This window comes from Trichosurus vulpecula, chromosome 7 (genome assembly GCF_011100635.1).
Source record: "Trichosurus vulpecula isolate mTriVul1 chromosome 7, mTriVul1.pri, whole genome shotgun sequence".
In the NCBI taxonomy this organism is placed as follows: domain Eukaryota; kingdom Metazoa; phylum Chordata; class Mammalia; order Diprotodontia; family Phalangeridae; genus Trichosurus; species Trichosurus vulpecula.
This window is the reverse complement of record NC_050579.1, coordinates 83014977-83041168: the sequence shown is the minus strand read 5'-3', so window position 1 is coordinate 83041168 and position 26192 is coordinate 83014977. Positions and strand designations below refer to the sequence as shown.

Here is a 26192-nt window from a genome sequence, read left to right as displayed (position 1 = left end):
ATTGACTATTTTTAACCATAATGGGGGGGGAGCAAAACTGAATTTTAAGATTATAGTCTAAACCTGTGGTATCAAACTCAAATAGAAACTGATCCCTCCAGGCTGCATATTGATTTAGAAAACCCCAAGTTAACATTATCTATGTTGTACTGTGTCTTAATTTATTTTATTAAACATTTCCTAATTACATTTTAATCTGGTTCAGATAGTACTTGGGAATTTTGCAGGCTGTGAGTTTGGAACCTCAGGAATTACCCATGCTGTAACACGCAGATAAATTACAATAAATATAGAATACTATATAATAAATTTTTATTTCTCCAATAATATAATAATTTCAAGATTATAGTAGACTTATACCTAATGGAATATGTTAGAGATATTAGCCAGGTTAATCCCCTAAATTTCTATAATGTGTATTGTTGTTGTTTGTTTGTTGTTGTTGTTGAGGTGTTTCAGTCATTTCTGACTCTTCATCACCCTATTTGGGGTTTTCTAGGCAAAGATACTGGGGTGGTCTGCCATTTCTTTTTCCAGCTCATTTTACAGATGATGAAATTGAGGCAAACAGGGTTAAGTGACTTGCCCAGGGTCACACAGCTAGTAAGTGTCTGAGACCAAATTTGAACTCAGGTCTTCCTGACCCCAGGCCCAGTGCTCTATCCACTGTGCCACTTAGCAGTCCCTGGCAATGAAAAACACTACTAAAAGAAAAATTAACTTAAAATGTACTTTCCTGTTTGCATCAATGTTATACTCTAAATAAGGAATTTTCTCCTCAAAGATCTACTATGCAAAAACAGCTGACACATGAGTATTAAGTTACATACATGCATGTGGTGAATTTCTCAAAGGCTTTTACGGGAGATTTCACTTACAAAAACACATAAAACTATGTTGGTAGAGAAGCTCAGCACCAGCTATTATTTTAATGCTTCAAAAATAAACATTCATTCAAGGGAAAGGTTACCAAGTATTTCATAAAATACATAATTTGGCTTCATTCAACTTTTGCACTCAACATTTAAACATCCATTCAACATTCAAAAAAAATTTTAACATATTAACTATAGAGGCAGTGCATTGCACCAGGAGGATAAAAAAGTCTAAAATAACCTTACAGTCATAGGGCTTCAATCCAAGAGAGACTAACACAAACACAAACACAGATAATTTTAAAACATGTCATGTGATAAGTGTGTTTAAGAATATATCCTGCTACTAACCAAAAAAAAAAAGATCAGGAACGTGCATAATTAGGACTACCACTGTAGGCTGCATCATCACAATGTAACCTCAAGCTTTACTCAGTTATTGTTGATTCTCCATTGTTTAGTCGGGTCCAATTCTTCATGACCCCATGGACCATCACACACCAGGCCCTTCTGTTCTCCAGTATCTCCCAAAATCTGTCCAAGCTCATGTTCGTTGTTTCCATGACACTCATCCTCAGTAGTCCCCTTCTCCTTTTGCCTTCAATCTTTCTCAACATCTTAACATCATGGTCTTTTCCAATGAATCCTGTCTTCTTCTTATATGGTCAAAGTGTTTTAGCTTCAGCTTCAGTATTTGACCTTCCAATGATATCCCCTAAAAGAGGCCTTTAGGGAAGATTATGGTCCCTCTCACCTGTGTCAAAATGATTTTTAATGCTTTGTTTTCTATTGTGAAGCAATGTCTATGTGGCTGACCACTGATGAAGCTAGGAGAAGTTTAGAAGGGCTCCCCTTCACTCAAATGAGGTTCTCATGAGATGAGCTTGTCTCAGAGCACTTTTGACCAAGCCACATCTATATAGCCTACTCTCCTAATTTACATTATGATTTAAAGGTACATGTGTCCTGCACAGAGAAAATTGTGAAATTAGGCCAAGTAATTTACTATTTGAGTAATGCCTTTTATTTTCCATGGATCCACTTCATACTAATGAAAATAACTAAGACCTTTGACACAAAGCAACTAACCACATTTAAGGGGTATGATTAAATGATTAAAGACATATCATTGAGGGATCAAATTGGTAATACTTGCTAAAGAGGCCCTCTTAAATTTCATTACTTTCAGAACATAAACTGAACTAATAATTTACTCAAGAATGTCTAGTCTGGGATTTTTGAAAAATCAAAAACCATAAATATATGGAAACATATCACACAATGTAGTCAAAAGGAAAATTTTGGTAGACAAAAAAAAAACAAAGGAGGCTATTTTTATAAATTAATTTACCACAATAAAATAAAATCTTGTTAACTTGAATAAAAATGATAGTACTGATGCTTTGCCTCAATTCATCCAACAATACAGGATTTATCCAACATCTCTATTTCAACTTCAATCAAAAAATGTTCATCATAAGCCTTGTCAATACTTTTCAAAATTAGCTCAAAATGACAATAAATATTATAAGATTCTAAATGCAAAAATCTTTTGTTAGTTACATCTTTATTAACTTTCTGTTAATCTTAAATTAACTTTCTGAATATAAAAGAAGATATTTCATCACATGCAAATTGAAATACTTTATAAAATTAAAACATTCAATAATGAAGAGATAAAAATAGAATCAAGGAAAAAAAACATTTAAATAGGGATGAGAACAGAAGCATTGGCAATTGTGTGGAGGACAGATTAGAGTGAGGAAAGACTTGAAGCAGAGGCCAATTAGGTTATTAAATATTCTTAGGAAGAGCTGAAGTGTCTAAACCAAGGTGGTAGCTATCTATCTCAATAGAAAGAGTGGGTTCATTCTTCACACAACTGCTCATGATTGTTCAATAAGCATAGATCTGGCCATGTCACCATAGTACTAAACTCCAGTCATTCCTTATTGATTCTAGGATAAAATATGAACCCTTTTATCTGGCTTTTAAAGCTCTTCTCAGCCTCTCTACCTGACCCCAACCTGTCTTTCCAGTCATATATAAACTATTCCCTTTGCTGCATAATCCAGCCAAACCTGCCTTCCCACTGTTCCTCATAATAATTCTCTGTTTCACATCTCTTTGCCCTTACACTAACCATTGCCCATTACTGAAAGGTACTACCACCTCAGAGAATCCCTCATTTCCTTAAAAATATAGCATAGATCTCACCTCTTACAGGAAACCTTTCCTAATCTCCATATTTGCTAACACCCTTTCTCCCTGACTACCTAGTATTTGTGCTGTCTATACTAATAGATATATATATTTCCCCCTAAAATAGAAGATAAAGTCCCTGAAAATAAGGACTTCTTTTTTATTTGTTTGTTTCTCTATCCCCACTGTCTAGCCCAGTATCTAGCACACAGAAGGCAATTATCCCCTTTCTGCAGATTAACAAACATAGAGCTGGTTTTCTGATGTTATTAAATAAATATTATATAATTATTAAATTATTAAATTTAATTATTAATTAATAAATATTAATTTAATTATTAAAATTAAATAAAATTGATGATTAGCTAATTTAATTTTTTAAAGGAAGGAAAATCAGATTACCAAGGCCAAAAAGGAAAATGGAGAAAAAATAAAGGCATCAGAAAGTATTATACCTAATCAAATGATAACAAAACTTAAAAAAAAAGATAAATGAAATTCACATTACAATACTATAAAATATCCAGTGTAACAAACAGGAAAATAAAAACCCAAATAACCTGGTCTCAGAGAAAAAAATCAAGTAAATTAAAAAGCAACTCTAAAGCAATACATAAATCCTAGTCCAGATGGATTTATAAACAAATTCTATTCAACTTTATTTTACTCTGAAATGTGTGTATACATACACATATAATATGCATATATATATACATACATACATATGTGTGAATTATTTGGAAAAATAAAAACCATACCTTACAAACTTCATTTATGAGAGAAATTATGTCCCAAATACCCAAACCAGAGAAAGACAAAGCAGAGAATAAAAACTTTAGATTAATATTACTAAGGATTATTGATGCAAAAAATTAAAATATTTAAAAGCCAGTAACAATATTTTTTAATTATTCAGTATGACCAATTTAGATTTATACCAGGAATGTAACAATATTTCCATACTAGGAAAATCCTTAGCATATTTAATAATATTAAATAATAAAAATGAATTTTCATATCAGCAGACATTTTAAAAGCCTTCAATACAGTATTATTTTTATATTTTTCTTGGCAAAGATACTGGAATAATTTGCCATTTCCTTCTCTAGCTCATTTTACAGATGAGGAAACTGAGACAAACAGGGTTAAGTGACTTGCCCAGGGTCACACAGCGACTAAGTATCTGAAGCCAGATTTGGACTCATGAAGATGAGTCTTCTTGACTTCAGGCCTGGTTCTCTATGCATTATGATGCCACCCAGCTTCCCATTAATTACTTGTCCTTGACTTAAAAACTAATAGCCCCTGTTATTTTTTCAGGTGATTAGTATCTTTCTCTCTTTCAATTTATCTTGAAAATGGGTTTAAGTTACAGAAAGAGAAAAGTACATTTAAATTTGATGTGAGGGAAAATTTCTTAATAATCTGAGCTGTCCAAAAATAAAATGGACTAACTCTAACTCTCTCATTGCTAGAGGTGTCCAAGTCAAGGTGGATAATCACTTGTCCAGCATACTGTAGATATCACAAAAGAGCAATATATACTATCGAATAATGTATAGTAATGAAAGGAAGAGGAGATGCTGGATTACGCATGGGTTAAACTAAATAATAAAGGCAGCTAGATGGCCAGTGGATACAGTGCTGAGCTGAGTGAGTCAGCAAGATTCCTCTTCTGGAGTTCAAATCTGGCCTCAGACACTTACTAGCTGTGTCACTTAACCTAGTTTCCTTCAGTTCGTCATCTCTAACATGAGCTGGAGAAGGGAATGGCAAACCACTCCAGTGTCTTTGCCAAGAAAACCCCAAATAAGGTCACAAAAAGTCAAATATAACTGAAATGACTGAACAATAACAACACACTAAATAATCTTAGAGGTTGCAGATCAATGACCAAGCCATCCAAAATGAGTGATCATCAATCTACCAAATTTTAAATGTCTCTAGGACTACTTAAATGTTTAAATACCTGCATAGTTAAGAAATTCTTCCTATGTCTAATTAGACTCACATTTAGGTAATTTAAGCTCAGTTCTTTTTGACTTAATGACAGTGGATTTAAAAAACTCATAAATCACATACTTGAAGACAGTTATGAAGTCCTAAACTTTAATAATTGTTATATAATTATTAATTCCTAATCTTTCCTTTTCCAGATATAGTAAATCTCAACTGTACTACCAGTATTAGGATCTTTTAACAATTTTCATGAATTGTCTATATCCTTTCAGAAATAACTGGTATGTTTTATTAAAGACTTGACAAACACCAGGGAAATCAAAGGATTCATGTTGTCAAGGTTATTCGACCTTCTCTAGAAAATAATCTCAGTGAGAAACCACATTGTGACCCTGTCCACATCTCTGTATAGATATGGCATTTGGAGAGGTCAATGGTGCAGAACTGGTTCTTTTCTGTTTTATCCTTTTGTATATATTTTGGGGAATGAGAAATTACAATTATGCACATTCACATATGCATATATAGTATTCTAACACTAAAGAATGTATCAAGTTCCAAATTTTTCCTACTTCTTTTCTTGCCCACAGCATGAAAATCATTCTATTCCCAAGCAATTGACAATCTTTTTGGAAAATATTCTGCAGATCCTAGCAAAGACAACAGCCAAACCATGAACCTAAATGATACACTAACTGGCTTTTATGGAAGAAAGGGTATCTTGCCATTGTCCTGTTAGTGATTTAAATGTTCAACCAATGCCCACTGTGAGTATCCAAACGAGATGCAAAGCATTTATCTGTGTTGTAAATAAGCCCCAGTCAAATGATAAGAGAAAATGAAATATTTAATACAGAATCTTATTGGGGAAGCATGGTAGCTGAAATAATTCATTCGATAGAAAGAAGAAGGAAAACTAAAACTGCTATAGTACTCAAACCTTATTAATTGTTTCGTGTTGAAAAAAAACACTGGGAAAACCATCTAAACACTTCAGGGCTAGAGCTTCCCAAGAGAAACTTGTATCATGTTCTGCAGTGCACACCAAAAAAATTTTAAGCTGAGTTATTTAAAGACAGAATGTATGCAAGTTCTCAAATGTGAACAATTAAACTAAATGAAATTTATTTATCCTTTATATTTATGGATTATGTCCAGAAGCATAATCGACTGTGCACGAACTAGGTCTGTTTTAGTTCAACATTGAGCCATTCTGTCTGGCAACCTAGTCTCTTGCTCCATCTCAGCTGCATCTACTAAAAGTGGCCATAACTCCATTCTCCCTATTCCCTTCATCATTTTCACCTTTATGAGGCACTCGAGGGCACTGTGGGTACACATCAAAAAGCAACTAGTGTCTTCTCAGATCATGAGGCACACAAGTAGGCAGTATCATGTAGAAGAAATAGCATTTTATTTGATTTTTATTTTATTAAATTTGGAGAAATCGAGAAAAAAAATATGTGAGGAACAGTTCCAAAGCCCAGATTGTAGTTGAGATTCTACTTCTGGGTGAAAAGAGGAATAGCATCAAGGGACAAGTAAGGAGGATATAAAAGAATTAAGGAGTATTAGAGAGAATCATAGGATTATAAAGTAGAACCTGAGGAAGAACGCTCATGAGGAAAAACAAGAGGGCCGTGGGCAAGACAGGTGAAGGAAGGAGAATCACAAGTGTGTGTGTGTGTGTGTGTGTGTGTGTGTGTGACACAGAGAGAGAAAGAGAGAGAGAGAGAGAGAGAGATGATACATGATGGCTACAAAAAATTAAAAGATACAGCATTTAGAGTAACTCTAAATTATGAAATTCATCAGGAAAAGCAAAAGGTCAAAAATCTCAAGGGAAAGTTTTTAAAGACAAGAATGAAGGGGGAGTAGTGGACTAGCAATACCAGATCTCAAACTATTCTACAAAGCAGTGGATGGAGTGCCCTGCAGAGAATCAAGAAGACCTGAGTTCAAATCCAGCCTCAAACACTTGCTAGCAGTGTGACCCTGGGCAAGTCACTTAACCTTGTTTGCATCCATTTCTTCATCTATAAAATGAGCTGGAGAAGGAAATGGCAAACCATTCTAGTATCTTTGCCAAGAAAACCCTTAATGGGGTGCAAAGAGTTAGACAGTATTGGAAGGACTGAGGGACAACAAGAAATCAAGGTCTTGATCAGTAAAAAGACTGGGTATACAATATACAGATGCAAACGAACACAATATTTTGATGTTTGAATAACTGAAAGATCCCGCTACTGGGATAAGGACTTTTGTACAAAAACTGCAGGGAAGGGGTGGGGGCGGAGCCAGGATGGTGGCTGGAAAGCAGAGACTTGCATGAGCTCCCCACCATGTCCCTCCAAAAACCTATAAAAATAGCTTTGAACAAATTCTAGAACTAAAAAACCCACAAAATAGCAGAGGGAAGCAGGGATCCAGCCCAGGACAGCCTGGATGGTCACTGGATGATGTCTATCACACACGAAGCAGAGGGGAGCAGAGCTCAGCCTGGGCGGTGGCAGGACCAACCAGACCAGGAGCCAGATGGAACAGGCCTTAGTGCCCTGAATCAGTGAGCTGTGGCAGTTACCAGACTTCTCAACCCACAAACACCAAAGACAACAGAGAAGGTTAGTGGGAAAAGCTGCAGGGAGGGAAAGGAGTTCGCAGTTTGGCCACTGCCCCAGGGGCAGCAGGGGAGGGGCAGCTACAAAACTACAGCTGCAGTTACTTCCGACCCCAGTGCCACCTGGTGGGAGGAATTAAGTGGAGGATCAGAGCAGGAGTGCACAGCCTGCTTAAGATCCCAGTCAGGTCCTGGCTGGTGGTTCTTGAGGAAGAGGAGTGCTGGTGTGGCAGAGCTGGCTGTATAGAAATAGCTCTGAAATCAACGGGGCATTCCCTCAAGCTTGGAACAAAGTACTCTTTGCTCTACAAGCAGTCATACCCCAACAAAAAATTCAAGGGTCAAGTAAGTTGGCTGGGAACATGGCCAGGCAGCAAAAACACACTCAGATTCACTCTCAGAATTTGGAATCTTTTTTTAGTGACAAAGAAGACAAAAACATACAGCCAGAAGAAGTCAACAAAGTTAAAGAGCCTACATCAAAAGCCTCCAAGAAAACGTGAACTAGTCTCAGGCACTGGAAGAGCTCAAAAAGCATTTGGAAAAGCAAGTTAGAGAAGTAGAGGAAAATTGGGAAGAGAAATGAGAATGATGAAAGAAAACCATGAAAAACAAGTCAATGACTTGCTAAAAGAGACCCCAAAAAAATACTGAAAAAATATTGAAGAAAACAACATCTTAAAAAATAGAATAACTCAAATGGCAAAAGAGCTCCAAAAAGCCAATGAGGAAAAGAATACTTTGAAAGGCAGAATTACCCAAATGGAAAAGGAGCTCCAAAAGACCACTGAAGAAAATACTACCTTAAAAATCAGACTGGAGCAAGTGGAAGCTAGTGACTTTATGAGAAATCAAGATATTATAAAACAGAATCAAAGGAATGAAAAAAATGGAAGACAATGTGAAATATCTCATTGGAAAAACCACTGCCATGGAAAATAGATCCAGGAGAGATAATTTAAAAATTATTGGACTACCTGAAAGCCATGATCAAAACAAGAGCCTAGATATCATCTTTCAAGAAATTATCAAGGAGAACTGCCCTGATATTCTACAGTCACAGGGCAAAATAGAAATTGAAAGAATCCATCGATCGCCTCCTCAAGTAGATCCCAAAAAGAAATTTCCCAGGAATATTGTTGCCAAATTCCAGAGCTCCCAGATCAAGGAGAAAATACTGCAGGCAGCCAGAAAGAAACAATTTGAGTATTGTGGAAACACAATCAGAATAACCCAAGATCTGGCAGCCTCTACATTAAGAGATCGAAGGGCTTGGAATACGATATTCCGGAGGTCAATGGAGCTAGGATTAAAACCTAGAATCACCTACCCAGCAAAACTGAGTATCATGCTCCAAGGCAAAATATGGATTTTCAATAAAGTAGAGGACTTTCAAGCTTTCTCAGTGAAAAGACCAGAACCGAATAGAAAATTTGACTTTCAAACACAAGAATCAAGAGAAGCATGAAAAGGTAATCAAGAAAAAGAACAAGAAAAAGAAATTGCAAGGAACTTACTAAAGGTGAACTGTTTTGTTGACATTCCTACATGGAAAGATGACGAGTATGATTCATGAGACCTCAGTATTAGGGTAGCTGAAGGGACTATGCATACATATATGTTTATGTATATATATGGGTAAATGTGTATGTATGTATATATCTGTGTGTGTGTGTGTGTGTGTGTGTATGTATATATATATATATATATATATATATATAGAGAGAGAGAGAGAGAGAGAGAGAGAGAGAGAGAGAGGACACAGGGTGAGTTGAAGATGAAGGGAAGATATCTAAAAGAAATAAAATCAAATTAAGGGATGAGAGAGGAACATACTGAGAGAGGGAGATAAGGAGAGATAGAATGGGGTGGATTATCTAGCATAAAGGAGGCAAGAGCAAGCAGTTCTGTGGGAGGAGGGGAGAGGGCAGGTGAGGGGGGAAATGAGTGAACATTGCTCACATCAGATTTGGTCTAAGGAGGGAATACCATACATACCCAACTGGGAATCTTACCCCACAGGAAAGAAGAGGGAAGAAGATAAAAATAAATGGGGGGGATGACGGAGGGGAAGGTTGATGGGGGTGGAGGTAGTCAAAAACAAACACTTTAGAAAGGGGACAGGGTCAAGGGAGAAAATTCAATAAAGGGTGATGGGTTGGGAAGGAGCAAAATATAGTTAGTCTTTCACAACATGAGTATTGTGGAAGGGTTATACATAATGATACACATGTGGCCTATGTTGAATTGCTTGACTTCTTAGGGAGGGTGGGTGGGAAGGGAAGAGGGGAGAGAATTTGGAACTCAAAGTTTTAAAAACAGATGTTCAAAAACAACAAAAATGTTTTTGCATGCAACTAGAAAATAAGATACACAGACAATGGGGTGTAGAAATTTATCTTGCCCTACAAGAAAGGAAGGGAAAAGGGGATGGGAGGGGAGTGGGGTTACAGAGGGGAGGGCTGACTGGGGAACAGGGCAACCAGAATATACGCCATCTTGGAGTGGGTGGGAGGGTAGAAATGGGGACAAAATTTGTAATTCAAACTATTGTGAAAATCAATGCTGAAAACTAAATATGTTAAATAAATTAAAAAATAAAATTAAATTAAATTTAAAAAAAGAAATATACATATATTCTTAAATTAAAAAAAATAAAAGGAAAAAAAGGGGGATCTAAATAGCTAGGGTAATATGTTATGAAAATTGTTGTCCATACTCTAGTATGAAGAACTCGAGAAATATTCTGAGCAAGACTGTATACTAACAGTGTCAATGAGGTATGCCTAAACAAGCTGAGGCACCGGTGGCTCAGTAAATAGAGCACTGGACCTAGAGTCAGAAAGACCTAAGTTCAAATTTGGCCTCAGACACTTACTAGTTGTATAATCCTGGGCAAGTCACTCAACTTCTGTTTGCCTTAATTCACTGGGGAAGGAAATGGCAAACTACTCCAATATATTTGCCAAGAAAACCCTATGGACAGCATTGGGATACTATGGTCCATGAAGTCACTAAGAGTCACACACGACTGCAAGACTGAACACCACCTACTCTATATCACGTACATTATAGAAATTACTTTTCGGTGGCTTTCAATGCAGCCAAAGAGATCTGTTCTCAAACCTGTAAGATCCTGTAAAGGAAATCATGATAAAGAGATCCACAGAAGCATGACCATAAACTATATATAAAATTAACAAGTGTACAATAAGACTAAAGAGAGATATTTAATTCTGCTAGGGCTGGATTCAAGTCTACATCTTCCTCGGAACAGTTAAGAAATTTGAGTTCGAATAGCTGCAGAGAAACTAGAGGATGTAAAGGACTGGGCCAATAGAGGAAGGTAGTAATCCTATTTTGAGACCACAGAGAAATTATGGACTAATTTAGCACCAAAAATTGCTCAGCCTATGGAAAACTTCTAACCAGCAAACATATTCTCTGAATAATGCTCTCTAATTACCCCTAAATAATGTTCTCGGTATATTAAAGAACCACAGAATCTCTAAGTTAGGAATGACCTCAGGAGCTATGTCATCCTCCATTGAAACAAGAAAGTCCATTACATCATACCCATATGGCAAGGACTCATTCAGTTCCATAAATCAAAGCTAAGCTCACTGACCTATACCCTTCTCCAAGACTGTGGTACTCCGCTGAATCTTCACAATCTTTCAAAAATAGATGAAAATTGTAAAGCAATCTCATATACCAGTTCTTTGAGTGTCCTAGGATGTATTTCATGTGAGTCAAGTGAGTTTTTCAAAGTGCCCTCTATTTTCCTGTCATGTCTATGAATTCTCTCTTAGCTATTTTTGTTCATCCTTTTCAATCATATCCTTTGGAGTGTATATTGCATTTATTGTCTAAAGTGTGCTTGAAAACAAAGACTAAGTATATCTTAAAATGATTAAGATAAATGCAATCTTCATCTGATCTGTCCTCTGAATTAAGATCTTATAAGTAATATCTATCTTAGCCAAGTCCTAGCACTACCATTTACTAGTGACCTTGAGAAAGTCATTTAATATATTAATTATTGGAATAATTACATTTGCATTACCCACCTCAAAGGGTTGTTGTGAGGACCAAAGAAAACCCCACTTAAATAACTAGAGGAGTGTTCGATGATAACCAATATAACAAAATGACAATAACATCAAAATTAATTTATAAATTAAGTATCACACCAATCAAACTTCCATACATATGCTTTACAGAGCTAAACAAAATAACAATAAAAATTCATTTGGGAAAACAAAAAATTCTAGAATATCAAGGGAAATAAAGAAGGCATGAATAAAGGGAAAATAATATGTCCAGAACTCAAACTATATTATAAAGTAATAATAATCAAAACTATTGGTACAATTGAAAAAATAAAAGAAAAAACAGATCAATAGAACAGACTAGACAAAGAAGAATCACAAATAACTGAATGCAGTCCTGGTTTAGTAAACCACAAATATAAATTATCTAACCAAGTACTCCTTATTTGCTAAGAATTTTTGAGAAAACTAAAAAATGACCTGGCAGATATTAGATTTATATCATCTTATATCATATTCCATAATAAATTCAAAATAGACACGTGATCTGAATATTAAAATCATACTATAAAAAATCAGAAGATAATTAGATCAGGCATCTTTCACAGGTATGGTGGGGGAGGAGTGTAGAGATGATTATAAATGGTAAAAGATGTTATTTTGACTACATGAAATTAAAAGGCTTTTACATGAACAAAATTAATGCAACTGGGACGAGAAAGAAGAGATCAACTGGGAAATCTTGTAACAAATATCTCTGAAAGGATCTAATACTCAAGACATGTAGACCCTAATAAATATATAAGACCATAAGCTATCATTCAATAACTGGCCAAAGGATATGAACAAAATGTTCTCAGAAGAAATGCAAATTATTAACAATCATAAAAAAAATGTTCCAAACCACTAATAATAAAAAATGCAAATAAAAATCCTAAAATTTCACCTAACATCACTTTCACAATTAAACCAAAATAATTATAGAAATTTAAAAGGAAAAAGAAATATAACTGAACAATATAACATTGTTTCTGCCATTTTGCCTTCTACTAATACCTTTTTCTCTTTGTGTTAAGTATAAAGTTTCCATTTGCATTCATCATGTTTCTTCCCAGTTTTAAAATCTATGCTCATGACATACAGAAAATTGCTTTCTAAATAAGTCACCTGTCAACAAATGTGGTGGAGAAAGAAAGGGCCCTCTATACAATCATGACAGAATATTTTATAATTTAAAAAGATATGTCCTTTTTCTACTTCTTTCCCATGAGTATACAATTCAAATTTACCACATTATTTTTACTTTTTCTTAATGGGAACTCCTCTTGAAATTTATTTCTAGCTCTCCACATGAGGTTGTCATTCTTTCTCCTACTCTTCTTTCTTGTACTTTTTCCACTTCTCTAGTAAATAAAATCTCATATGTTTTTATATTAGCACCTCAATCTCACCTCTTCAGCAGCTTCAATTTCAATTCAACCCTTTCTACTGGGGTTTCCCTCTTGAGTTCGTGGTTTATGAATTCTTTGGGCTTTACTGCTTTCCCCAGAAACACAGCCGCTCTTCTTGGCTAAGCATTCAGACAGTGTGATTTCATTAAGAAGCTAAATGTTCTTGAGTCTATTCTCCTCCCATCACTACAAGGTTAAATACCTAAACTAATATACCAGATGACTAACTACAGCCCCCTGGCTGTCTGATGAACAGAGAACCAACAGCCTATCTCTTACAGTTGAAATGCCATTTAGCCTTGCTCATGTGGCGTACAGCTGCAGGTCATTGGCAGCGCACTTAATTGTAGTACAGCATTCTCTCAGAAACTAAGCCATCCTTTTGAATCTGAGGTTCTCCCATGAGCTTTACAATTTTCTTTTGATTTTAATTCCACTTCCTTAGCCATATGTGCTATTCAAACAATTTTACTCTTGTATATAAAATCTATTTAATCAAAAACTTTCAAAAGTCTTTTTCACAAAGGATAATAATACCACCTGAGCTATCGTACATACATAACATTACTCTGAAAAATTTAAAGCATTTGTTCAAAAACGGGTGATACTCTCTTATCATGAATTATTATGAGATTTCGACATTTGCTTTTCCCCTTCCTACTTTGCCTAGTCTCTCCCATGTGCTTTGAAAGTTATTTTGCATTGTTTATCCAAAAATAATTTTTGTAATTCAAATAGATTTCAAGAATTTCTTGTTCAAGAAAATGTTCTCTCTGTTAAAGGCACTGGGATACAGTGGGCCAGGACAGGATAGCTTCTATAGGTCTGTATAAAGGGTCAGTTAGCAAAGGGAAAATTTGAGCAGGCAGAAACTGTAGTGTCTAGGCAGCCTACAAGTAAAGGAGGTGAACTAAGATATGTGGAAGCAAGAAAATACAATAGATAGGCAGGTTCAGAATCCTAAGGGTAAGATAGTCAACACAAGAAATGAAATTCCATCAAGCAGAATCTAAGTGTGATTCAAATACAGAACCTCCTTGCTCTCTGCCCTCCTTTATGCTGCTTCCTGCTTTCAGAAGACTCTAATGATCATGGATTCTGAGTTTCTGGCAGCAGCAAAAGTGTCATTTATTGGTTCTCCAAGCCTTAATTAACCCAACCCATCCATTCCAATATATTAGGGTAGCTGATGATCCTCCTGAAGGTTTCACTAAAGTGCTGCTCCTATGTCTTCTTATGATAAGGAGGTGATGCTGGTTTCTTAAAGACCATAATCTAAACTGGCAAACCCTGAAGAAGGCATCAGGTCATAAATTTTTTGGTGTGGAAACAAGGAAAAATACAATATAGCTCTTGGTCCTGGGATGACTCTGCAACGACACTGTGGTGGAATAAAGGTCAGATGTATTAAAAAAGAATCACAATAATTTTAAATCATCTACAAATATTCATGTAGCTCATAACTCTCTAATATCTTCTTCCAATGACCCTTGGCAGAATAGACACTTCTGAAGGCTGAAGACTGTTTTATTTTATCCAAGAGTCCTCAAGATATAGCATAATGTCTCCCATGTGAGACATTTAGTAAATAATAAGCTATGGTTATATAGCATTTTCAGGTTTGTAAAGTAGGATTCGAATACAGGTCTGCTGACTCCAAATCGACTAACTATGAAATTCAATGTTTTGATGACTAAATCTGGAAGAAGGGAATCACAATTTCAACTGTCAGTAACAAGTGTCCTACCATTTCTTACTCTTCATATTTGTAATAAGCTAGTTCCTATTTTGACATGTGGAATTCCTGAAGACTGCCCTGGCCCAAGGCACTTTATTGATCAGTTAAATTCCAAGCTCTAAATCTAGGGTCACATATCATTCAATGGTTAGTTATTTTTACTCACCCCCCCCACTTATACATCACTCACTCTGAAAGACCCAGATTCATACTTGAAGAAGCATTAGAGAGGCATACAATAAAATTTAGTATTTCAATCCCTTCCCTGACTTCTAAGTCAAAGCCCCTCTTTGAGGCTTGGAGTCAACCACACTCATCTTCAGTCAATCATAGTTCAAGAGAACAAGCTTTGAAGTACTATACAGTATCAAATTATAAACATCACATTTCATAGCTTAGCAGAGACAAGGAATTAAGTAGCTTAATTCACAACAGGGTGTATCTCAGGAACAAGAACTCTTAATTACACTACATGGATAGGCCAACAGGACAGCAGAATTGTTGGTTCAAAAATCTCATGACTCCCAGGTTCTCAAAACCCTACTTCACAACAGTTTTTCTCATATACCTATCATTGAAGCCCAAGTCTGAAAAGGCATTTTGTTTAATATGCCAAGGTTAATCTATCACAAGTCTAATGACAATAAATGGCAGAGGGTAGGAATGTCTGTGTTGTAGCCCTGGCCACAATTTCTTTCTATCCTTATTCCCCAAACTCTTCCAAACTGTTCCTGTATTTCCCTTCATCTATTCATATCCATGCTGAGGCAGTGTCATCAAGTGGTAACCATGTCTGTACCTCACTCTATCTGCATTAGATGAAGCTTCTTGCTCTTGATACACTAGTAGACACGTTATTTTTACATGTCTATAAGTGCCTTCATTACTAGTCCTTTAAATGTTATATAATTAATCCTTGTTGACCTTGCTATATCTTTCTCCTGAATCTCCAGCCTCTCCTTTACCCAAAGGTTTCTTTCCCTCTGCCTATAATATGCCAAAGTCTCCACTTTTCTCAAAAGAATCTTCCTTTTTTATGTTGGTGTATTGGGGATCCTTGAAGAGTTTGGCCTTTGTTTCTTTTGATTAATTCAGTGTCTTTGATCGAGTCTTACTAGGTGCTAAGCCCCAGGCCCAAACCCCTATTAGGTGCTAAAGTGTGAATTGGTAACTAAGGTGGGGCCCCAGGTGGGGCCAATGAAGGGAGGTGATAACACCAGAGCCAATAGAAAGAGCCTAAGTTCTGGTCCCTCAGATGACGTTGGATATAAAGGAGGGCAGAGAGTAAGGAGGTTCTGTATTTGTATCAGACTTCTGCAAGAAGTCTTTCCCAAACCCTTGGAAGATAGGGAATGGGGGTGCAGTAGGCAGAGCAGAAGACTTGAACCCAGGAAAACTTGAAATAGACATACAGATATGGGGTTAAAAACAACAATGGCAAAATAACAACAGGGGGATGATTAAGAGATTTTTTTCCACTTTTAAAAAATTCTTTCTGCCTCTGTCTCTCAGTATCCCTCTTGGTAGGTCTCTTTCTCTCTCACACATATACATATATATATATATATATATATATATATGAGAGAGAGACAGAGACAGAGACAGAGAACAAACAAGAGACATGTCTTTCTGTGTTTCCCACTATTTGACTATATTAAAAGAACAAGGAGAAGGTCTCCAATGTAGTGGTTATCTTCGCTTGGAGATCTGTAGAAAGACATTGACCAAAAACCCATGAGAAGGGAAGTTTTGGGAGGGGATACCCCCTTCACCAGTGGAGAGGAGGAAGGCATGCTTATAACTATCCAAAATTGATTGGAACATATCCAAGGATCTAGATGAAGTAGATTCCAGCTAAGTTTCGGTTATTTTTTTAATATGGAATGCACAGGAGAAGAAAAGATTTTGAATGAAGAAACGTCTGTTCCTATGGAACAGGCATTCTAGAAGGCACAATGGGAGGGGTGTCTGGCATTTCATTGAAACTTTGGGGTGGGAGGGTTGAGGGAAATGGAAATAAGAAATCAAGTGGCAAGAGATGGGGAATAGGATGTGAATGATGATTTACAGGGATTCAGCATCACTGAGATGTGTAGAATATGACAAGATGTGACGGTGTTCATCACTGAATGGAAGGACCACTCCTCTTCCTAGAGAAGGCTAGAGATCAGGCAAGAGACAACCACAGCATGAGACAGAAAGCAGGTCATTTGGCCAGATGGAAGGCCCCATTGTACTATTCCTCTTCCCTCCAAAGACTGGAGATTAGGCTGGAGACAGCACAGCAGGAGGTGGAAGCCCTATTTCCACTGACTTTCCCCTTCCTTGTCACTCAAAGGAACAGGTACAGCAGGAGATAGAAAGCCTAAGGTCAAAGAGAAGGGCAGGAGGAATTTGAATTGGTGCAGATGGAAGCTGTGTCACTGGCCCCTAGCAACCTTCCCACCAGCGACTAGAGAAGCAAGAGATGGAAGGCTCCCAGTAGTGATCAGAGGAAACTCTCAATATATACCTCAGTGTAACACACACAGTACAGGCTCACCAAATTTTCATAATAGCTTCATGAATGAATGGAAAATCAATTCTATATGATGGTGAATCCTGATACTGAAGGAATAGAGGGCTTAAAAGAATAATTACAATATTAGAATTCTTATTGAAAAGCTATTTGGAACTTAGTAGTCTTTTGAAATATGCCTTTTAATGAAATATAACTAATTTAAATGTTATTTTGAAGGAATATGTTTTGTTCTGGATTAATCTGTGTAATTCACTTAAATGTTTAAGTGACTTCTCCAATTTTAATTAATTAGTTTTGTAAATTATTTTAGAGTATATCATTTTACATTTTAGAGCATAGTATTCCATAGCCTATTAATGTAAAATCATTGTTGATGCATCATTTCAGAGAAAGGATTGTTTAAAACTACTTAAATTTATAAAGTACTAAACATTTTCAAACACTTTGTACATTCTTAAACCATATAAAGTATGTCTTAAAACCCAATAGACAAACTTTCATCTCCCTAAACCACTATATTTGTGATACACAGTATTTTTCTCTCCTTCTTCCCAAGCTACCTCAGTCACTCATTTCTTTGCTGAAAACTCCTCATTCCAGATCTATTAATACACCTTTCTGCCATTGTCCCTTGTTTATCTTGATCCAGTCCTTTGCTTTAGTCATTAAGTCTTTCGTGAAGGAAAAATAGTAATCTGGAAGGTGGAACCAGGGGGAACAATATTCAGAAAACAGGAAATTTTGTTAAAAGAAAAAATGACAGTTCCATGAAAGTAGCCCTCATAATATCTTTAAAACTCAGAAGGGTTTTTTTGTTGTTGTATCCCCAACAATAGTAACAACACTACAGAGACTGAAAGATCTTCAGAAAATGACATGTAACTCACTATTGACTAGCAGAGACGAGATGACAATGGTGGAAACTCAATGCTGTCACAAAAATATTAATAAAAAGGGGATTTAATGAATGGACTTTTTAAGTTATTTATTTTAAGTCTCCAGGTGCTTTGGGTGTGTGGGGAATATGGAATAGGAATGATAGGTAGTTTAAAATTAGGCAATAAAAAAAGAGAATTCACTTTTTCTGATTATTTTGTTTTGAATATCTAAACCCAATTTATCAGTGCAATGTAGCACAGAGCCATGATTGAAGTCAAGAGCCTTCAATACCATCTCTGGGATTAATTTTCCTCATGTGTAAAATGGGCAGATTGGATTAGACAAAGTATTTTCCATCTTGAGATGTTGTAATTATCTTCTTTAACAACACTCTCCCCAATTTTTAAAAAATTTGTTTCCTGATAAGGACTGTCCTTTTTCTTTTTTTGAAATATTTGTTAAAATATATATTTTTAAAATCAATGTTCATGAGCCCCAGGTTAAGAACCCCTGATCTAGGTATTAGAGATAAATAACATGAAAAAGATCTATAATACAACGATGACAACAGTTTAAATTGTGGATATTGTTGTGGCAAAATGGAGAATTCACTTTTCTCAAAAGTATATACAAACCCAGCTGTCCCCAATTGAGTAACAACTGGCAGTTTTATGGTTAAATTCTTAATTCTTCTGTCAGAGAGATTCATGACCACATAACTCTGAATTCATATGCAAGGAGGATTACTAGAATCAGGATGACACGTATGGAGACGTAGTCCTAGGAATGAATCAATGGGATTCCATATCAACCTTCCTTAAAGTTATATCAATATTGTCTATAATTAGCTAGAAACAGAGATAATTCCAGGCACCTTAGTTATTCTCTATCATACTATGCATACTACCTATGGGCAACATTCATCTGAGGAACACAGTGTGTTTGTTTAGGGAACTAGCACATGCCAAGTAATTCAAGGAATTTTGCTACTATGGAAAAGCTTGATAAAATTTTCTCATGCTATAACATCATGCCCATCAAAGGATTAAGATTGTGTAACATTTCTAACTATCAAAGACTTTTTTTGATCAAAAAAGAAAAGGCTATTGGGTATTATGAAATCCTTGATTAAAGAATAATAATTATGATTCTTCCATAGTAACGTTCGGCATGTTGGTGAACTGAAAATAGTATTTCAGTCTATTGCCTTATCCATATTTGCAATTCATGTGATGGTTCAGGTTATACTAATCTAATACCACATTACAGATATAACTTAGCATATCCTTATAACAACCCTATTGCTTAGGTAGGGAAGATGCTCCTATAGAATTTTACCTAGGACAAAACAGAGGTTCAAAAATGTTAAGGGATGGCCAAGACAATAAAGACAGTAATGAAACTGGAATGATATCCCAGATCTCTTTGTTACTAGCCCAAGGCTCTTTCCATTTCACTAGAACTACCTAATGACAAAAAATTAAGTTATTCAAGAATGCAGGGGACTTCATTATGTCATGATTTCATTGATGTCACTCTACAACACCAATAAATAAAGGAATAGTATTCAACAACACAAATAAATAGTTGAGGATACTGACTCTAAGTATTCCCCTTAATTATTGCTGCTTTTTCATTTTCTTCTTTCATGCGGTTAGAACTAAAAGTGGCTTACAATTCTTCTGTCTAGATCTTATGACCACACATACACACAAGAGAACAGAAAATGAATGCATCCACTGTTGACCTTGTGACTCAAGCATCATTGCCAAGCCTTTCTAGAGTCTGTGTGTCCAAGCCACTGGGCAGCATGCATCATGGCCTGACATGTAAAGCCTACTCCAGGACACAAACGCAACAAAAAAGAACGCAAAAAACACACGGAGAAAGCTAGCCGGAAACAAGAAACCACAAAGATGTAACATTTGGTTAAACAGAAGCCTCATTTGATTCTCTCTCTCATCCTCCTTCAAGAATAATTAGTTTGACAATTGTACTAGAGTAAGCCAACCTAGAAGCCAGGCCCTTCTGCCTGGTTTTATCTATTGACTGAAAAAAGCTGTAAAGCAGCACCCATAATAATGATATCAGCAGTAGATGCTGTTTTCCTGCCTCTACAACTAGCTCCCTTGTCCTGTCCTCCTTGCTTTGATATTGTTTATCTTTTCTTCAAAAAATGTTTATAGACTACATCAAGAAAGTCAGATATTTACAGCTAATACTCTGAAATACATCTACATTATATATAATATATATCTACATTTATACGCATGCACATGTGTGTATATATATATACATATATAGACACGTATCTTTGAAGGAATACAAAATGCTATTACAAAATCTATACGCAAAATAAAAACATACTACTAAAAAGTACCTATAACATCACACCTCTAATTCAGTTTCAGCTCATTTATCCCATTTCCTGTAAATATCATTAGTCTGCCCCCAATCTTCCTGTTTCCTGTCTTTTCTGTAGTCACACCTTACACATCAACTAAATTATGCCTACCTAAGGAAGTTGTGAACATTTTTTCAATTCAGGAAATCTTTACCAATTTTTATGCAGCTTTCTGAGACGAGCAAATTGAACACAATCTTCAAAGGTTTGATTTATATTCACTGATCAAAATTTTAAAATATTTAGTTGATTGCAACTCACTTGTGAATCATTGATACACTTTATTATTGGATTTTTCTTATTATTATTTAGTACCTAGAAACAGCAATGTCAATATCCACATCTGGATGGTCTGTTTCAAATTTTCATAGATTATAAACTATAAACAACATCCCTTAATGCTTCATGCAATGAAAACTTTGTATGGATGTAAACACAAGGACACAAATTTTTAATTAGTCTTCTCATTTTGTTTTATCTAAGTTCTTTTTTTCATGGGGGAACATATCCAGCTTTTAGTCTTTAGGATTTATAGTACAGCAAATGCTACAACTAAAGATTGCACAAACACCAAGGAAATAAGCAGATAGATATGTTTTATCAGTATTCTTTTTTTCTTGCAAACTGTTCCTTTATGTCTTAATTAGAAATACAAATATAAGGTGCCTGAAAGTATTAACCTCCTAAAAAAGCATTTTATTTTAGGCAAGGAGCATTAAGAATGTTTATGGAATGTTCTACCTTTTACTCTTGGGCTAAGTGCGATAAAAATAAGTTAAAGTCAATTTAACTAAATTTTAAATAGCATTAAATGCCTAACAATTACCCAGAAATGGGCTAGCTACTCAGGATGAATCAGAATGACTAGAAAACACAGCCCTATCTTGATATATTGTCTTTCTCTTCTCTACTTTGCCAAGAGTGAGAATGGAAGCAGATGCCATAAATGAGAAATTTGGAAGGGAAAGCTTGGCCTTGCCTCTGTCAAGAGACAGTTAAAGCTAGATCCTGCTGGACAGAATTCAAATCAACCCAATTCAATAGGCATTTTTATTTATTAATTAATTATTATTTATTATTAATTTTAATTATTAATTATTATTTATTTATTATTATCTATTTTATTTATTTATTAAGTGCTTCCTAGTTGCCAGAAACTATGGGGATATAAAGGCAAAAATGAAAGTCCCTATCCTCAAAGAACTTGTATTCTACAAGTGGCGGGGACAGACCAACTGATAAATTCAAAATAGATACAAAATAATTATGAAGCAATTTGGGGTGGAAGATCCCAATCAACAAAGACCTTTTACAGGAAATGGCACTTGAACTACACCTTGGAAGGAAGTCAAATTTCTAAGAGGACAGGGGTGTTGAGATAAAGCATTCCTAACATAGGGAACTAGTCTATGCAAAAGTATGGAAGAAGGAAACATGATTTCATATAGGTAACATGAAATGGGTCAGTCTGGTTGAAACATAAAATTCAGAGAATAATGTGAAGTCAGTTTGGAAGTATAAATGATTTTGGAACATTTTGAATGTCAGGCTAAGGAATAAAGAGAGACTTAACTTCCAGGAATAAGGATATAGTCCCTCTACCCTATGCCTTCATCAGACCTCACGTGGAGTATTGTGTTAATTTCTGGCCCCACCATCTAAAAAGGACATTAAGAGGATCTAGAAAAGGACAATTGGGATTATGAAGAGCCTCAAGTCCACATCATAGAAGGAATGGTTTAGAAAATTAGGAATGTTTACCCTGAAGAAGAGAAAATTGTGGCCATGATAGTAACGTTCAAGTATACGATGAGCCATCATGTAGAAGAGATATTACATTTGTTATATTTGGCCCAAGAAGGCAGATGTAGGAGCAATGTGTAGAAATAGCTAAGAGAACCATTTAGGCTTGCTATCCTGAAATTCCTTCGTTGACAGAGCAGTCCCAAATGGAATGAGTTGTCTCAAGGGGTGATGAGTTCCCCATACTTACAGAAGAGATTGGACAACTACGTGTTGGGTATGCAATTGCAGGGATTCCTTTTAGGTATAAATTGAACCAGATGGCTAATGAGGTCCCTGGCAACTCTAAAATTCTGTCATTCCATAATTCTGAGTCTGTATTTTATCCTAGAAGCAATAATAGAGAGCCGTGGGAAATTTTGGAGCAAAGAAATGACAAGTTCAGAGCTATATTTTAGAAACATTAATTTTGCAAAGATGACCCCAAAGTTGTGAACCTAGATGACTAGAAAGATGGATGAAATAGTAAAGTGTAAAGGAGGGGCAAGCTAACAGAGGAGGGGGAAGGGTGGGAAGGGTAGGTAGGGAGGTAGGGAGGAAAATGGTGCATTCTGTTTTGGACACATAGAGTTGGAGATGCCGATGGTGCCTTTTGGCAGTGATATTTTTTAAAGCAAATAGGGTTAAGTGACTTGCCCAGAGTCACACAGCTAGTAAGTGTCTGAGTCCAGAGTTGATCTCAGGTCCTCCTAACTCCAGGGCCAGCATTCTATCCACTGTACTACCTAGCTGGCCCCAGTAGTGATTTCTAGGAAGCAGTTCAGGACAGAGACTAGACACAGATCTATAGATGTAGATGTCATATGCATGGAGATGAAAGCCAAATGCACAGGATTCAAATCTCACCTCTGATATTGACTAAATGTATGACCTCTGGGTAAGCCACAGTCTCCTGGGCCTCAATTTCCTCTTACAAAATGAGAAGATTCAGTTAGGTGGCCTCTAAGGTACCTTCTGGATCAAGTATTCTATGATACTATATAGTCATATATTTATGGATATTTCTACCTAAATTTCAGGTGATCATTCTCATAATAGTTTTTTTAATTTAAAATGAGAAGGAATTTGACTTTATTTTTCCTCCCATATCAATGGACATTATTGTCCCTATGTCTCTATTTTAAAATTAGCATGCAAATTAAAATAAAATAAAATTAGTATTCAAAATAAAATAAAACTCATCAAATATAAATAATTAGTGAAAATATAATATGAAATATTAGCACTTGTGAAAGCAAAAAATTGTATACATCAACTGGGGAATGACTAAACAAAAATGGAACATTGTTGTATGGAGTCGGTGTCACACTGGATAGAGTGTCATTGTAGTTGGAGTCAGGAAGACCTGAGTTCAAATCCTGCTTCAGACACTTATTAGCTGCATGGCCCTTAAGCTCTGTTTATTTCTGTTTCCTCATCGGCAAAATGAGTTGCAAAAGGAAACGGCAAACCACCCTAGTATCTTTGTAACAACAAAACAAAACAAAACAAAAACCCAAGAGATCATGAAGAGTTGGACACAACTGAAACATGACTAAACAATAATTACTATATTACAACTACTACAACAACTACTAATACTATGAGTACTGCAGCTACTACTAATAATAACAACAACATTGCTACCACCACATAAACAATTTGGAGAAATTTGGCAAGATGTATACGAACTGTTAGAGAACAAAAAAAGGAGAACCACAAAAACAATGTACACAACTGCTACAAAAGCACAAACGAAAAGAGTACAAAAAGAGAACCAATCTCAGATTCATTGTAATGACTCATTTTGGTTCCAGATAAGATAGGGTGAAAAACACACTTCCCTTTGCTTGTGAAAGAAGGCAGAGACTAGGCATGTGCACAGTTACATATTATATCAGATACCGTCATTTCGTCAGTTCGGTTTGCATTAACTGTTTATTTTTGTTACAAGGGAAGATTGACTTTGAGTGAGGGGTTCACAGTACTAGATCGTTATCAAAATGGCATCAATAAAACATTAAATACACTTATATATCTATGTATAATAGATGTTACATATTATTTTCATATATAATATAAATATACAAAATATTGTTTTATATAAAACAAATGTATGTTTTGTTTTATTTTGAAAATTATACAAGTATACACTGTTACCTGGGGTCTTGATGGGTTGAAAGCCACACTGATCACTGTTTCTGTGTGTCCTGCCAATTTGTGGGAAAAGGTGCTTGAGCCCATCTCATATATATAAGCCTAAAAGATAAAATGAAAATTTCAAAGAAAAATCCACATAATTTCACTCAGCACAATTTTCACTTATATGAAACTACTTTCCTAGAATGCTATTAAAATATTAGCCCCAGTACTTAACCCAGTACCTGCTAATCAGTAAGTGCTTAATGATAATAATTCAATATTCATGTAAAATTTAGTTTTAAAGTATTTTAGATTTAATCATATGAGTATGGTTTTCCCTCTATGAGGAATCAAACTACTCACACTAGTACTGCCCTCCACTAATCCCAAATCTTCCCTTTCCATTGTGTTCTCTGGAACACACATTGAAAAGGTCTTTAACAGTCTTTCTAATCTCTTCCTCCTTCAGTCAAATGAAAACTGGCTTTTGCCCAAGGACTCCATATCTCTACCAACAGTCTCTAATGATGCCTACTCCTTTCTAAAATCTTTCCAACACCAGCTCTGGCTCACAGAGCCTCAGGTAACACTGCCACATAAATTTCTCTTCTTAATCCTTATTGCATTTCCTCAATTTAAGTTCATGTCATCTAATTATATCATCCTCTCCCTATCATTGTCACCTTTTTTTCCTGCTCCTGCTTAATTATTCAGTCATATTCAACTCTTCATGACTCATGGAGCATAGCACACAAGGCCCTTCTATCTTCCACTATCTCCCAAAGTCTGTCTAAGCTCAATTTCATTGCTTTGATGACATTATCAATCCATCTCACCCTCTACCATCCCCTTTTCTTTTTGGTGTCAATCTTTCCCAGTCTTTTCCACTGAGTCCCATCTTCTCATTATGTGGCCAAAGTATTTAAGATTCAGCTTCATTATTTGACCTTCCAATAAATAATCTGAATTAATTTCTTTAAGTAGTGACTGATTTGATTTCCTTGCTCTCCAAGGGACTCTCAAAAGTCTCCTCCAGTTCCACAATTTGAAAGCATTAATTCTATAGTACTCAACTTTCCTTATAGTCTAATTCCCACAGCCATACATTGTTACTGGAAAAACCATAGTTTTGACTATAAAGACCTTTGTCAACAAGGTGATATCTCTGCTTTTTAGTATGCCAACCAGATTTGCCACAGCTTTCCTTCCAAGGAGCAAGTGTCTTTTAATCACTGCCATCTACCAAATCCCTGATCACTTTCTGACTTTACTCAATGACTTCAGTACCTTGTTTGCAGTATTCCTTCCCCACCAACATACTGAAAGACTTGAGTATCTAGACCAAAGGCTCTTATGACAGCATTTCACAACAGTTTCTTGAATTCATCAACTTTTTTTAACACCCACCTCTAATCTACTTCAGACAAACATCAGAGTGATCACATTCAGATTCAACCAAACTGCCCTACTCTAAAGTTCCAATACCTGAAATTCTATCTCCTTTATTTCTACCTTTTCCAACATCTTGCACCTTCGTAATTATTATGAGCTATCCATTACTTATTAGTCT

The 26192-nt window shown here is 35.7% G+C and overlaps 1 protein-coding gene across 1 annotated transcript in view; it reads right to left on the bottom strand.

Moving 5' to 3' along the window:
- Window positions 1-2288: 2288 nt before the first annotated feature.
- The window catches only part of WDR27 (WD repeat domain 27), a 176540-nt gene continuing 152636 nt past the window's right edge, over window positions 2289-26192 (bottom strand). The window contains 3 exon segments of the mRNA XM_036768210.1: window positions 2289-2381; window positions 10736-10789; window positions 24641-24739. Of these exon segments, the coding sequence (XP_036624105.1) occupies window positions 2289-2381; window positions 10736-10789; window positions 24641-24739 (246 nt within the window).